This window comes from Chaetomium tenue, assembly GCF_020726465.1.
Source record: "Chaetomium tenue strain MPI-SDFR-AT-0079 chromosome Unknown F5144scaffold_4, whole genome shotgun sequence".
NCBI classification, from domain to species: Eukaryota; Fungi; Ascomycota; class Sordariomycetes; order Sordariales; family Chaetomiaceae; genus Chaetomium; species Chaetomium tenue.
The window spans coordinates 3,486,781-3,500,014 of record NW_027117332.1 but is presented as its reverse complement, the minus strand read 5'-3'; the positions used below and the strand labels follow the sequence as shown (position 1 = coordinate 3,500,014).

General features: G+C 56.9%; 2 protein-coding genes and 1 non-coding gene across 3 annotated transcripts; 2 read left to right on the top strand and 1 right to left on the bottom strand.

Annotated features, from left to right (window-relative positions):
• Positions 1-5,041: 5,041 nt before the first annotated feature.
• Positions 5,042-5,133, top strand: F5144DRAFT_t107. Its single transcript has one exon. It is a non-coding gene; the product is annotated as a tRNA-Arg (tRNA).
• A 750-nt stretch (positions 5,134-5,883) lies between these two features.
• Positions 5,884-8,746, top strand: F5144DRAFT_593200 (uncharacterized protein; the record flags this gene model as incomplete). Its single annotated transcript, XM_066790433.1, has 4 exons — positions 5,884-6,169; positions 6,254-6,350; positions 6,438-6,786; positions 7,277-8,746. 4 exons carry the CDS (start codon positions 5,884-5,886, stop codon positions 8,744-8,746), a joined length of 2,202 nt encoding a protein of 733 aa, XP_066643565.1.
• An 856-nt stretch (positions 8,747-9,602) lies between these two features.
• On the bottom strand, positions 9,603-10,767 carry F5144DRAFT_630291 (glycoside hydrolase family 61 protein; the record flags this gene model as incomplete). The annotated part of the gene is made up of 7 exons (XM_066792414.1): positions 9,603-9,646; positions 9,730-9,979; positions 10,105-10,165; positions 10,227-10,459; positions 10,518-10,550; positions 10,603-10,611; positions 10,675-10,767. 7 exons carry the CDS (start codon positions 10,765-10,767, stop codon positions 9,603-9,605), a joined length of 723 nt encoding a protein of 240 aa, XP_066643564.1.
• Positions 10,768-13,234: the final 2,467 nt, after the last annotated feature.

Here is a 13,234-nt window from a genome sequence, read left to right as displayed (position 1 = left end):
TCAGCGTAAACCAGATCGCTGTGAGGCCAAAGGCCACGATCATGGACCGGATTTTCTTGCGCATCGCCATTCGGCTCTCGTTGGATAGTGGGTGCCGCCCACCGTACAGAGAGAGCTCCTTCATGAGCGCCAGAACGTCCTCATCTGTCGTCTTTCCCGTCTCGGACATCTCCTTTTGCGCGCTTCGCAACCGCTCCGGCGTCAGCCTCCGATGGATGCCCTCTATGCGTCGAAATGCGGATCGCTGGAAGCGCCCGTTGGCAATCCACCGGTTCCGGGACCTTGCAAGAACATTGAATATGAGAAAACCAAACACGGGGTGCTGGGCAAAATGCCCACCGTGGCGCTGCAGGAAAACTTTGGCCCATGTTTCCAACGTCATATCCCGCAACAGCGGATTCGCTGAGCCTCCCTCTTCGTTACGGTCCGCTACCCGTGGTCCCCCACGCCCAAATGGGAAGCAACAAGGGAACGTCTTGGGAAAATAATCGGGTGAGAAGGCGTCAGCGAACTCACTACCGCGCGACACCCGAACGAACGGCCGTTCCGAGGAACCATGAACCTGCATGGACGGTGCGTCGCCGGCCCTAGCCTCATGGCGGTCGTCAGACTCGCGCTCTGCTTGTAGCTCCAGACTGATGAATTCTAGCTTTTCCTGCTCTGCGAAAGCGGCCTGGTCGTCAATCGAAAACATGGCCGAAGTGCGTAGCTCAAACACCCGCTCCTCCATTTCTTCAGCCATCACCTCCTCCGAACTGGCGGTGGGTGCGCTGGGCGTTGGCTCGGCCGGAACAGGACTGCGCTTAGATCTATCTGCTAATTCCGTCGCAATATCCTCAACGGTCGGTGGCTCGACCGGGAGATCCTGTCCTCGATCGGTCGGCGGCACGATCTGCGCTGTCCGGATGCTCTCCTCTGCAGTCTCTTGCTCTCTCACCATCCGTTGGTACGCCAAAGACGGCACCTGGCTGCCGCCCTCAAAGAACCAACTATCCATCTCTTTCTCGTTAATCACAATGTCCGCGTAAAGAGGATTATTCAGCCGCAACCACTGCAATGCCGTGCGAAGAGCACTCGGTCGGACGGTCAGCAGCTTGCTCACATCCAGTGGCTTTGGCCGCTCTAGACCGGTCCAAATTACATGCACCTGGTCCAAGGCTGATACGAGTGGATGCGGTAAGATGTTGACCGCCAAAGACTCCACGTCGTTGGGGAAGACCGAGATATGGCCCACGACGTGTTTCCGATACGTCGAGCCTGTCTTCTGGCCACGTTGCACGTTGAACTTGGTAATGAACCCGTAAGCCGCATTGAGTGAGATGAGCTTTTCCTCCAAAGGACTGAGGTCTCGCAATTCCGTTGGGTATCGATGCTCGCAGCCGGTACCCATCGTGCTACCCATACATGACTCCGGGACCCGACGTCGGTCGAAAGCGGCTCGACAGATAAAGCAGACCGGCACGACATTCTCGCCATCTTCCTCCGGAAAACACCTCTTACACGCCAGAAGACTCGTCATGACTGGCTGGATCTCCACAGGGATCGCCTCTTTCCAGTTGACATGGTCAAGGTCCCGTGGCTTCTTCTTCATATAGCAGACGGAGCACGTTGCTATTTCCATGGTGCTCTCGTCATGAAACGCTTTCAAGAACGACTGCACGGTGTCGACTTTACGTTCTGATGGAATAGGGTTGCACCAGTCACGGCGAACTGAGGCTGCCTGTTTCTCTTGGAAGGACTGCTCCGCTGCCTGGACCAGTCGGTCTAGTGCTTCCCTTTGCTGCGCAATCATCTCCGCAGATTCCAGGCCAGTATCCTCTGCCTGCCCAGCCCTTCTGTCCGTGGATGACCCCTCTTGCCGTGGCCGACGTCGTCTCCTGATCATACGTTGTCAGTAACTCCAGCAGACTTAACGTATAAAGGAACACTGTCCCGTACTCTGGGGTTAACGAATCTGCTTCCTGCCTCGCCCTTCGAGCCCTTTGGCGAACCTGGCCCGAATGCTCTTCGAGCTCTTTTTGGCGTCGCGCCTCCTCCTCGCCAGCACGCCGGCGTCTCTCCAGCCACTGTCTCATTTCTTCGGCTACCGGATGCCGTGCTCGTTCCTCTTCCAGCCGTCGTCTTTTCTCCTCTTCCCGGAGACGCCGATGTTCTTCTTGACGCAGACACCTCTCCTCGTGTTGACGGCGGCGGTATTCTTCCTGCTGCCGCATCGTCTCCGTCTGCTGACGGTGGCGCTCCTCCTCGTCCATCGATCTGATCGTCTCTCGCCGCTGCCGGGTGATCTCTAGCTCGCGTTGCCTCGTCGCCTCCCGCTTGCGTTGCCTCGTCGCCTCCCGCTTGCGCTGCCTCGTCACCTCCCGCTCATGCCGCCTTTGCTCGGCCAACCGCAGTCGCGAGGCTTGCCGTATGGCCCAGCTCTCCTCGTCTTGTGGTTCTGTCACCATCACCGGGTGTTGGAACTGACCCACTGCTGGCGGCTGGAACAGCTCGACACGAAGGTCTGAGGGAATCCTTTCATGTCCCACGCAACCTGTTTTCTGTGGTTCCCTCCGTGAAGGAGAAGATAGGGGAGAACGACCGTCATACGAATGAGCCATCCCAGAAACAAACAAGGAATTCCGTTGAAATATATCGTTATATAGCACCAAACACTCTGCGAAACTCTGTGTCGACGGCTCTAATCGTGAGCCACTTCTCTCGACAATAGAAAAATCGCTATCTAAAAACGTGCCCGAGTAGACTTGGAGCCTTACAACAGGGGACCACGGCGGACAACCCTCCTCCAGCTGTACCTCGACCAGAACCAGATCCAACCTTCCAAATCACTTCCAGACCCAACGTCATTCTCTGTCGCTCATCATGAAAAAGAAACATACGACAGAGCGTTCCATGCTCACACTCAATATCAAACCAATAAGGTTACTCAAAGAGACGTCTCAAGTCTATTGCTTCTTTGACGCACAAAACACACGGAACCTATCAGCTCTGTGAGATTACGCCATAGAGGTTAATCTTTACGGGATCTGATTACTGAAGCCCCTAGATGACGATATAGCTTACTGGAGACTCAAGAATGCGACGTCATACATCGGCGATGAGGTCAAACCGGTGCTAGAAGCCACCTTTTTTACACCGCGGTGCTCCATTTTCCCAATCCAAGGAACTCAATGCGTTCTTCCCATCCCGATTTTCTGACCTAAACTATCATCTCCTGATACTGTTCATAATTCCATTGCAGTCAAGATGGCTTCTTCTTCCGCCTCTGTCGTTTACCCAATACCCCCACTACCAAACAAGCGAGACCAAGGCGCGACTGGCGGAGACCTCATCGTCACCTACCACTCCGACTTGGCCCAATGCGAGATCCTGCCAACCGGCTCCCGCTACACAAGCGCGGGAAACTTCAAAGCCGGGACCTTCCTCCCATTCATCCAACCCACCTTCATCCACGACCTCTATCCGCGGCTCCTTAGCACCGAGGATGAAGAGAGCTCGGGGCTGCCAGTGATACTCTCCATGTTTAACACAGAACCGAAAGCAACAACGCTGGAAGAGGATTGGGAGAAAAAATGGTTCACCATAGTCGCCCGACTTTTCCCGAACAAACTTACCTTCGAAGGCGTAGCAGTCAATGGATGGGAGACAGACGATCCCCAATCCGTGAAGGTTACCCTCGCAATGCCGCGTGATGGTGGTTTAACACCGTATGCCCTTTTACTATGCCATAACTATGATTCGCAATGGACGCTGACGCATCCAAGAAGTATCCCCCGGCGACTCGGTAACCCCGATGAAACGGTTCCCTGGCCAGGCACATCGGCACGTGTGTTCTTTACCGGCCCCGTCGATCTGGATACATTCCATCTCATGGACACAGCCTGGCCAGAGCCACTCACTAAGACTGCAGTGTTTGTCAAGCTAGCGTCGTATTTGCAGCCGGAGAACGACCGCCCCCCTCACAAAGGTATCCACGTCTGCCACGTCCTCCTCATCTTTCCCGTTGAACAACAACCGTGGAAATCGTTAGCCAGCTGGATGCGAACAGCTGTCAACCCATTTCCAAGAGGATCCTGGATTGCATGCAGCGGTCGCCTCCTGGGAGTTCTCGATCGAAACCTCATCCAAGGCCCTCAACTCGTCGACACAAGCGTTCGCATCCCAGTAATTCTTCCAGACGACTGGGAGTCTATTCGACAAAGCAGTTTAACCGCTCACAACACGACGCCCATACGACCTAGCACAATGCCTACAACACCACGCTCAACCGGTCCACGAGGAATCACAAGCTGGAACCCATTCTCTTCACCCGTTGGCGGCCAAAGCTCATTGGCAAATAAAGAAAAAAACCCGGCACAGCCCCGGAAGCATCTGGTTCATGAGGCAACCGAGCCACCGGCCACCCTTGAAGCACCGCCGAACTCGACCACAACCGACGCCGAGCCAGTGCTTACAATTTCAAGCCCAGGTATGACCCCCTTCAAGCTCGCTAACTGGGCTAACCACCAACAAGATACCAATCACACCGACGACGGTTCAGACCTAGAGCAGTTGTTGGAAGATCAACTCGCTCCGGAGGACACCACTCCAACAAGAAAAAGAAAGAAGCAAACTTTCTCCGGAGCCGATCCGAAGCAAAAGGTCTACAGCGGGAAAAAAGAGGGCGCGACTATACGATTAGACGCTAGTCTGGCTGAAGAAACCACATTTCCTTACTTTCCCTGCATTTGTAAATAACCATCATGAAATGAAGAAAAAAAAAATAGAAAAAAAAAATGACATGGTTGACTCTCGCAACTCTAGATGGGGAGAAGCAACTTTAATGGCAGCGATAGCTGCGTACCGCCAACTGCCAACCATAACATCACAGACTTCCAAAAAGCACTCTATAGTAGCAACTAAAAAGTTCCTCCAGGCTCCTTTGGCGTGCCGCGCGCAGCCGGCACGGTCACTCCTGTTGTCATTTTCCGTCGATACAACCAAAATGGTAGTACGTTTAGAACCAATTCCCCTTTTCCGGTCATCAAATCAGTTAAATAAAGCCCGGCTGGCTCAATGGCAGAGCGCTAGACTTCTATGTTCTCATTGGAACAAGCAATCTTGAGGTTGTGGGTTCGACTCCCACGTCGGGTGCTTTTTTTGCTCTGTTCTCTTTAGAGCAGAGAGATGGGTTATTTGGCTGCAAGTTAGAGCTGGAATGTCAAATAACGCAGCTGTGCGGTGGTTCCTGGGGTGCATAACTGCCTTGGGTGGTGTAGACACCAAGGAAATGGCAAGTGTGTTTCGGTGCTGAGAACCAGGATAGACTTGACTGTCTCACGGCTCAACAATCCGGGTGGACTGGCATCCTTTTTAATTGTATTGTCTGTCGCCCGGTTGCTATTTCTGCATTGCTCAAGATGCAAGTAGTCGTCAACTAATTTTGTTCTGTATATGCAACTTCAGCAGCCGGACACGGCGGATCGACCGTGTCTCAGCGATTGTAAACATTCTGACATTTTCACCTGGCTTGGGCATCTCCGCTCTTGCCAAGAATGCTTACCGGAGGCCCGATGAGCAAGTGGTCAGGTACCTCTTTTGCGACGCCTGACTCCGCCGCAGCGCCGTGAGCAAGAGCGCGAGAGCGTTGGCGTTCAAAGAAGCACTGCTGTTGGTAGCCCTGTGATGCCGGCCCCGCCACGTGCATGTGCCGAATGCGGCGAGGATAAGCGTCCCCAAATTGCCGCTGTATTCCGCGTTGGCTCCGCCTGAAACCGTCAGCTGGTATTCCCGAGTCATCGCGCCATCTCCGACTTTCCGACAACGAAAAACTATGCGAGTCCTTGGGTGTTGGTGCGCCTCCTTGCCAACTTGAAAATAAGGAGGACACCGAGTAACAACGGAATGGCCGCTTGTTCAGCATGCCGAACGGTGCTCCGGCGCCATATCGACATCCTCCAGAAGTTGCGACAGCGCCGGGCGCATTCAACGAACAATACCTCGACCAAGGCGACCAAGGCCGGGCAACAGCAGCACCAAATCCCGACGCCGAACAATGTGCCGACGCTCAATTTCTGGCAGAGGTTGGGGCCGTTGACCAGGGCAGCCCAGGCGTATGCTCGCGCCCAGCGGAAGAGGCCATATGTGACGCAGGTGTGCACCTCGTTGGTCATCTACCTGTGCTCCGACAGTGCGTCAATCCCCGATCTAGCTTGTTATGGCGCCGTCGCTGCGCACCCCAACGTCTTAGTCGCAGAGTGCTGACCGGCCGCAGTCTCGGCGCAAAGTATGGGCGGGAGGGACTACGACCCGACACGAACTGCGCGGTCATTAATGATCGGCTCCATATCTTCAATCCCGAGTTATAACTGGTGAGTGCCCGCCCGCACGCGCCGTGGTTGTGGTTGTGGTTGTGGTTGTGGTTGTGGTTGGCGCGACTAATACCAAGTGTGTCACAGGTTCGTATGGCTCTCCGAGAGCTTTAATTATCGATCGCGCTTGTTGTCGTTGGCCACGAAAGTGGTCGTCAACCAAATCTGCTTCACGCCCGTCTTCAACACATATTTCTTCGGCATGCAGGCGTTGTTGTCGGGCGCAACGCTGCCAGAGACCTGGGAGCGCATCACCAAAACTGTCCCTATCAGTTGCCTCAACTCGTGCAAGCTGTGGCCCGCCGTCACAGCGTTTACTTTCGCATTCATCCCGCTCGAGTATCGGCCCGTATTCGGAGGGGTTATCGCAGTCGGATGGCAGACATATCTGAGCTACCTCAATCGGAGGGCCGAACAGAGCATGGCAGCAGCGCGGGTGGGAGAGTTGGAGGACCCGACTTTGGCGAAGGTTGCCGCATAGAGTAGATAGTTTGTGTTTTCATCGTTCGGTTGGGTCGCGAGAGGTTCTTGGATAGAACTCGGGTCATCACCGATGTAGACTTTGCATGGGCTGGCGTTTTACATAGATGGGTGGGGTTAAGAGCGAAGTGAATCCAGGTTCGCATTGGCTTGGGAATTTGGGATTCGCGATTCGAGATCCCAGGCCACGATCGGGCCAGGCTTGGGCAGCTTTATTGGGAAGGCGGGGTGGTGTTAATGCACGCAGCCGTATTCCAGGGCCTGGCCCACAGTATCAGATCTTTCCTTCAGCGCCCAATTGACACTGTCCCAGCCCAACTCCAGTGAAAAAGTCCAGCTTGCGCGCATTACAAAAATTCCCAAACTTCGTTCACCACTCGCCGATTCCGGCCGCCTCTCGTTCTTGAGCCATTGCGCGCTGGCCTCGCCCGGCTCTCGTCTCCAAGATGGCGGGTACATACCTCCGCGCTCAACGGTCCCTCGCAGCCACCCTTCAACCCTTTGCCCGAGCCCAACCACGACTCAACAGCCATGCCCCTCGACGACTTGCCTCGACGGCCTCTCCCTCCACCAAACGCACCCCCTCCACCGCCCGTAATGTCATCCTCACCACCCTCCTCGCCACCACCGCAACCGTAACCTACTACTACGCCACCGACACCCGCGCCTCCATCCACCAATGGCTCGTGCCCCGCCTCCTCCGGGTCCTCTTCCCGGACGCCGAAGACGCGCACCACGCCGGCACCGCCGCCCTCAAAACCCTCTACCCGCTGGGCCTGCACCCGCGCGAACGGCCGCCCTTCCCCGAAGACCCCCACCCCACCACCGGCACCGGCACCAACCCGCTCGCGGTCACCGTCTTCGGCACCACCCTCGCCAACCCGATCGGCATCTCGGCCGGGCTGGACAAGGACGCCGAGATCGCGGACCCGCTCTTCGCGCTGGGCGCGGGCGTCGTCGAGGTCGGCGGCTGCACGCCCCGGCCCCAGGCCGGCAACCCGCGCCCGCGCGTGTTTCGCGTCCCTGCTGTGGATGGGTTGGTGAATCGGTATGGGCTCAATTCGCGCGGGGCGGATGCCATGGCGGCGCGGCTGCGGGAGCGGTTGAGGAAGTTTGCGCGGCGGTTGGGGTTGTCGGAACAGGAGGTTTTGGAGGGGGGGGAGGAGGAGGTGGGTGTGCCGACGGGGAGTTTGTTGCCCGGGCGGTTGTTGTGCGTGCAGATTGCGAAGAATAAGAAGACGGATGAGAAGGATATGGCGGCGGTTATTCATGATCATGTGTACTGTGTCCAGCGGCTGGCGCCGTATGCGGATGTGTTGGTTGTCAACGTCAGCAGCCCGAATACTCCCGGATTGAGGGACCTGCAAGCGGCTGAGCCGTTGGCGAGGTTGTTGGGGGCTGTGGTGGACGAGGCGAAGAAGACCGAGCGGAAGGTGAAGCCGAGGGTGATGGTCAAGGTGTCGCCGGACGAGGATGATGATACCCAGATGGATGGTGTGGTGCAGGCAGTGTGGATGAGCGGGGTGGATGGCGTGATTGTGGGCAACACGACAAAGCGGCGGACGGGGCTGGTCAAGGAGGGTATCAAATTGACGGGCAAGGAACAGAAGGCGCTGGTAGAAGACGGAGGGTTCTCGGGGCCCGCCATGTTCGACCGCACGCTCAGCCTGGTTGGCAGGTACCGCAAGATGCTCGACAGCTACTCGCTCAAGACCTCAGGGGTCGACGATGTCTTCCCCGCCCCGAAGGTCATCTTTGCGACGGGTGGGATCACGAACGGGGACCAAGCGCTACAGGTCTTGAACGCCGGCGCCAGCGTCGCCATGGTTTACACCGGGCTGGTCTACGGTGGCTCTGGCACGATTACAAGGATCAAAAAAGAGATGAGAGAGAAGCTCGCCCTCAAGGAGGCTTGAGGCTTCCATGGCACTTGGGCACATACCGGGAGTCAACTCGCACCACATGTCGAGGGACTCAACGGCTGTGCGGCTGAGGGGTGCACGGTTTAGGTGATAGGTGAGCGTAAAGCATGCTGCTAGGCGGTGATATATATACGGCATTTTACTAGTAGTTGACCACATCCTGGACGACCCCCGAACGAGGAGGGGGACTGCTCTGCACCTCGACCTATCTAATATCGTGTTTTGACGGGTTCCAGTGACCACTCTCATCCAGGTTGGCGTCGATAAGAGTGGGTATCTGGCGTGTATTCACATCCATCACAAGCCCTCCGGTGGGCAAAGGCCAATGCTGTATCCCAACCGACCGTTGTTACAGCGGTTGCCAAACACAAGGCTGGCGTCGATAGTCCGAGGGATAGTATGGCAACATTGGGCTTTTCGGCGGGATGTTGCCAGATCCAAAGCCATGAACGATAAAGTGTGCCGGGTTCTGAGCTCGAACTCAGGCTTATCCAAGACACCGCCACTCGGGACGCAGCAGTTCTAGGTGTTGTAAGGACACCGGTTGACGTTAAGCATCAATGTTCGGAGCACACCAGGTGATTCAACCTGCCCACTCCGTACGTATCTTCAGTCTGGCACGGACTTCAAGGAAAGCGGACAAATAACAGTGAATCAATGTCATTCTGCCAAACAAGCGGCAGTCCGTCCAATGCTCTGCAAGTCCCAGCCTCAAAATATATGCAATCAAAATATGTGCGAAGAAGCGAACTATCCAAACACGGATCGAGGCAACCCCCGAACCTCCACACCCCATCGTCGACTCGCAACCTTGTTTCCCCCCAGCATCCCCTTCCCATACTCAAACTCCCTAGCAAGAGAAGACAGCCGGTCCCGGAATAGTGTACGCCTGGGCTACAATCCAGTCAGCCTTCACCCTCCCCCACACCAACAACAACACAAACCCCGCCCCCCCCCCAAAAAAAGAAACGACTCACCCTTGTAAGCATCATAAGTAATACCCGCATCACTGCCCTTGTAGGCACCCGGGAAAGCGACCAGGGCCGAGGGCGTGGCGGAACCGCCGCCGGTGACCTCGAGCTGGTGGCAGCCCGGGTAGAACTGGGCGCCGGGGTACTGCCAGGCCGCGTGCAGGGCGATGATCTCGTGCCGCACCAGGTAGTAGCCCTTCTTGAGGCAGGAGGGGATGGTGTAGGTGTAGGCGGCGGGGGCGGCCATTAGGGGGGTCTGTTAAGGTGGGGGGGGGGAAGGGGGTTAGTTTGGTTTTGGCGCCATGGGTTGTGGAGTTGGGTTGGGTGCACGAGGTGGGTAGGCTGGGGGAGGGTAGGTAGCTGGGGTGGGTGGTCACGTACGGTAGCCCAGGTGTTGGAGGTGCCTTCGCGGCCGCCTTCCTTGACCTTGAACCAGACGGCTCTGGAATGGTGGTTAGTGTTGGTTGGTTGCATGTGGTGGAATGTTGAAGGGTCGGACTTACTGGGTGCCCGGGGACCAGTCCTGGCAGCCGGAGTCGGGGCAACGAGCCATGTAGGTGATGACCGGGCCGACGTGGGAGTCGGGCCACAGAGTCCAGTTCAGGGTCACGTCCGAGCCGGCGGCAGCAGGGGCGTGGAGCTTGGCCGGCTCGGAACCGGCGTTGCACTGCACGTCGATGGAGGTAGCGTCCTCGACGGGGCCGTTGCCCGGGATGGAGCGGGAAATCCTCTCAGGCTAAGGCGGGTGAGCTGACTGCAAGTGCTTCCTCGTGGCTGGGGTGGACCATGGTTACCTTGTTGTCGCCCATGTAGGGGTCCATGTAGGGCTAAGCACGTGTGAGTGGTTTGCAGGAGCCGGGAAACTGGTACCGAACGCACCTGGTAAAACTATAAGGCGGCAGTTTATTAATATCGGGACATGCAATGCGCGGGAACTGCCGTTGAGCTTACCTGGTAGGCCTTCCCGCCAATGGTGGCGCTGTCAACGTAGCCATGGGCGGCAACGAGACCAACGGAGGCCAGGATGGTGGCGACAGTCTTCATCTTGAGGATGTACGTGTGTTGTGAGAAACCAGGGGGTATTATTGAAGTTAGAGTACTGGTCGGTGGTCTGCTCAACGTCGAGTCTGCCAGTCTTTGAACTCGACTGAGGCCTTCGATCCTCTCCAGTACAGCAGTACTTATACCCGCTTCCTCCCATCACCGGTACCCCCGCCGCCGTCCTCCTCGCTCCGGACGACCCGAAATAGCGACCGCCTGCTCCTACAAAAAGTCACGGCGGGCCCCTTTCTCGGTTCACAGGTGCGAACGTGTGCCCGCCACTCATTCGGGAGCATGACCCGACGTCCGCCAACGGTGAGGTTTACTGCAACGGGAAGCATGGCAGGGTTCGGAGCCACAAGGGTGCGCCTTGGGACGATCAGCGGCTTGGCGGCGTCGCAGACTCAGGCCAGACAACAAGATGGTGGAGCCGACGAAACCCGGTTTCATTGCTTTTTGGTGTTCGGCAGGGAGCCGCACTAGGCGTATGGAGTAGCAAGGTCCGAGGAGGCCCTTGATGTGGACAGAGATGGCCCACCAATCGACGCACCCCTTGGGTTAACGTTGAGCGAGGCCTGTCCGACCGTGACTTCGCCAGTTCACATAGTTACAAGTAATACCGACACGAGGAAGAAGGAAAATAACGCCGAGTGACTATCTGAATCCGTTATTATTATTCCTACACCGCTATGCCCTTGGGCTCGCCGGTCCAACTATCTAGCTAGTTGTACAGGAAAACCGTCCTGGTTTCCCAGTCGGACTAAAAACCTGTACCGATGTTACCTTGGCCCGTCTCTTCAGAATCCGTCGTACTACGGTTGAAGGGAGCCTACCCAGCTCCCTGCATTCCGACATCCTGACCGTCCGCCTCCAAGGTATCCGCGGCCTCTGGAGTCGTAACCCCTAGGCCCCCAACACCGTCTCCTCGGTCTCCGGTCAGATCCGTATCAACCTTCCTCGCAAAGGTCAGCTTTCCTTGCCTCGAACTCCTTGCAGCCTCCTCCTGGGCTATGAGAAAGCCGGGGGGGCGGCCCCGTGGTCTCTTCCTTTTTCCCCCTTCTTGGAAGCCATCGTCGGCCTCCTCCAGGGTGGACGCACCCCGGAATGTGACGCTCCGCATCCTCGGTAGTAGTCTCTCTTGCTGCTGTTGTGTTTGTTGCTGCAAAGCAAGCTCAAAGGTTCGAGGCCGGAAATGGTATGCCTCCCTCGCCGCACCCCGGGCTTTTACTGCTTCCGGGCACCACCGTACCCAGGCCGGGTGCTTCCCTGAGCAGCACGGACAAAAGTATGGAATCTCGTTGCCGTGGGTTGGGCATTGGGCTTCCCCCGCCCTCCCGCCTCCCCCATGGGCCGCTGTGCCGCAGCGCGGGCACAGCGCAGACTTCTTGCAGAACCGTTGGGTGTGACCCCATTTCCAGCACCTATAGCACTGGGTAGCCTGCAGTGCAGACCAGTACGGCTCGCAGTTGAGCATCTGGGCCCGCCAAACCACTCCCTCCTCGCAGGCCCTTTTGGATTCTTCCTGACTGGTCATGGTAACCAGTGCCGTCGCTCTCGTGACTCCCTCGATCGTTGGAATTCGGAACTTGACTCGTTCCACCGACTGCAGCCCCAGCTGCTTGCCGAATGCCGCTTCTGTGACGTCCCTCAAGTCTCTCTTCAACATCCCTTTTACCAAAACCGCAAATGTCCGCTTTGCCTCTTTCGCCACCTCTCCAAACGCCGTTCCGATCCATCCTCCGTTCTTCGCGTGCCATTCCTTCGCTTCAGCATCCTGAAAAGTGACGATAACATCCCCGCTAGGGAGCTTGCGTGCTGCCACTGCTCCCTTCCTCTCGGAAACCCCGTTGACCGCCTGGACGATCTCTTGTGGAGACCTCCGGGTCAGCGACGGCTCTATAGATCCCCTCACCAGTATTTCCTTGTTGAGCCGCCCCGGTATGATCTTCTTCGGGAGCTCTCCTTCCCCAGCCACCACTGCAGCCCACGACCGGGCTACCGTTGTTGCTGGTGCAGGAGCTTGCTTCTTTCTCTGATCCTGCAGTTCCCTCCGGGCCTCTTGCAATTCCTTCTGGACCTCCTGCATCTCCTTCCGGACTTCCTGCATCTGTTTTCTCACTTCCTCTATGGCCCTCCCTGTCCCTTGTCCGATACCGTCCACCACGGCGTCCACGACGGTTCCTTGAATCCTCGCAACGTCGATTCCCTCGTTTCCCGTCTCTGATGCCTTTCCGCTTTCCAGTCTACGCAGCCTCCGCAGCCGTGTCATGATCTCATCCGCCACTACTTGGGAGACCGCCTCGTTTGGTTCCTTGGCCAAGTGGACTATTGTCCCTGCAAGTACCTCGTCTGATTCGTCGTGTAGAGGGTTGGGGCCATTGTAGATGTCATCTTCCATCACTTCGTCGCTGTCCTTCGTTGTGATTGGTTCGGCTCCTCCAGTAGGTGGGGCAGGCTCCCCCCGTGCAGC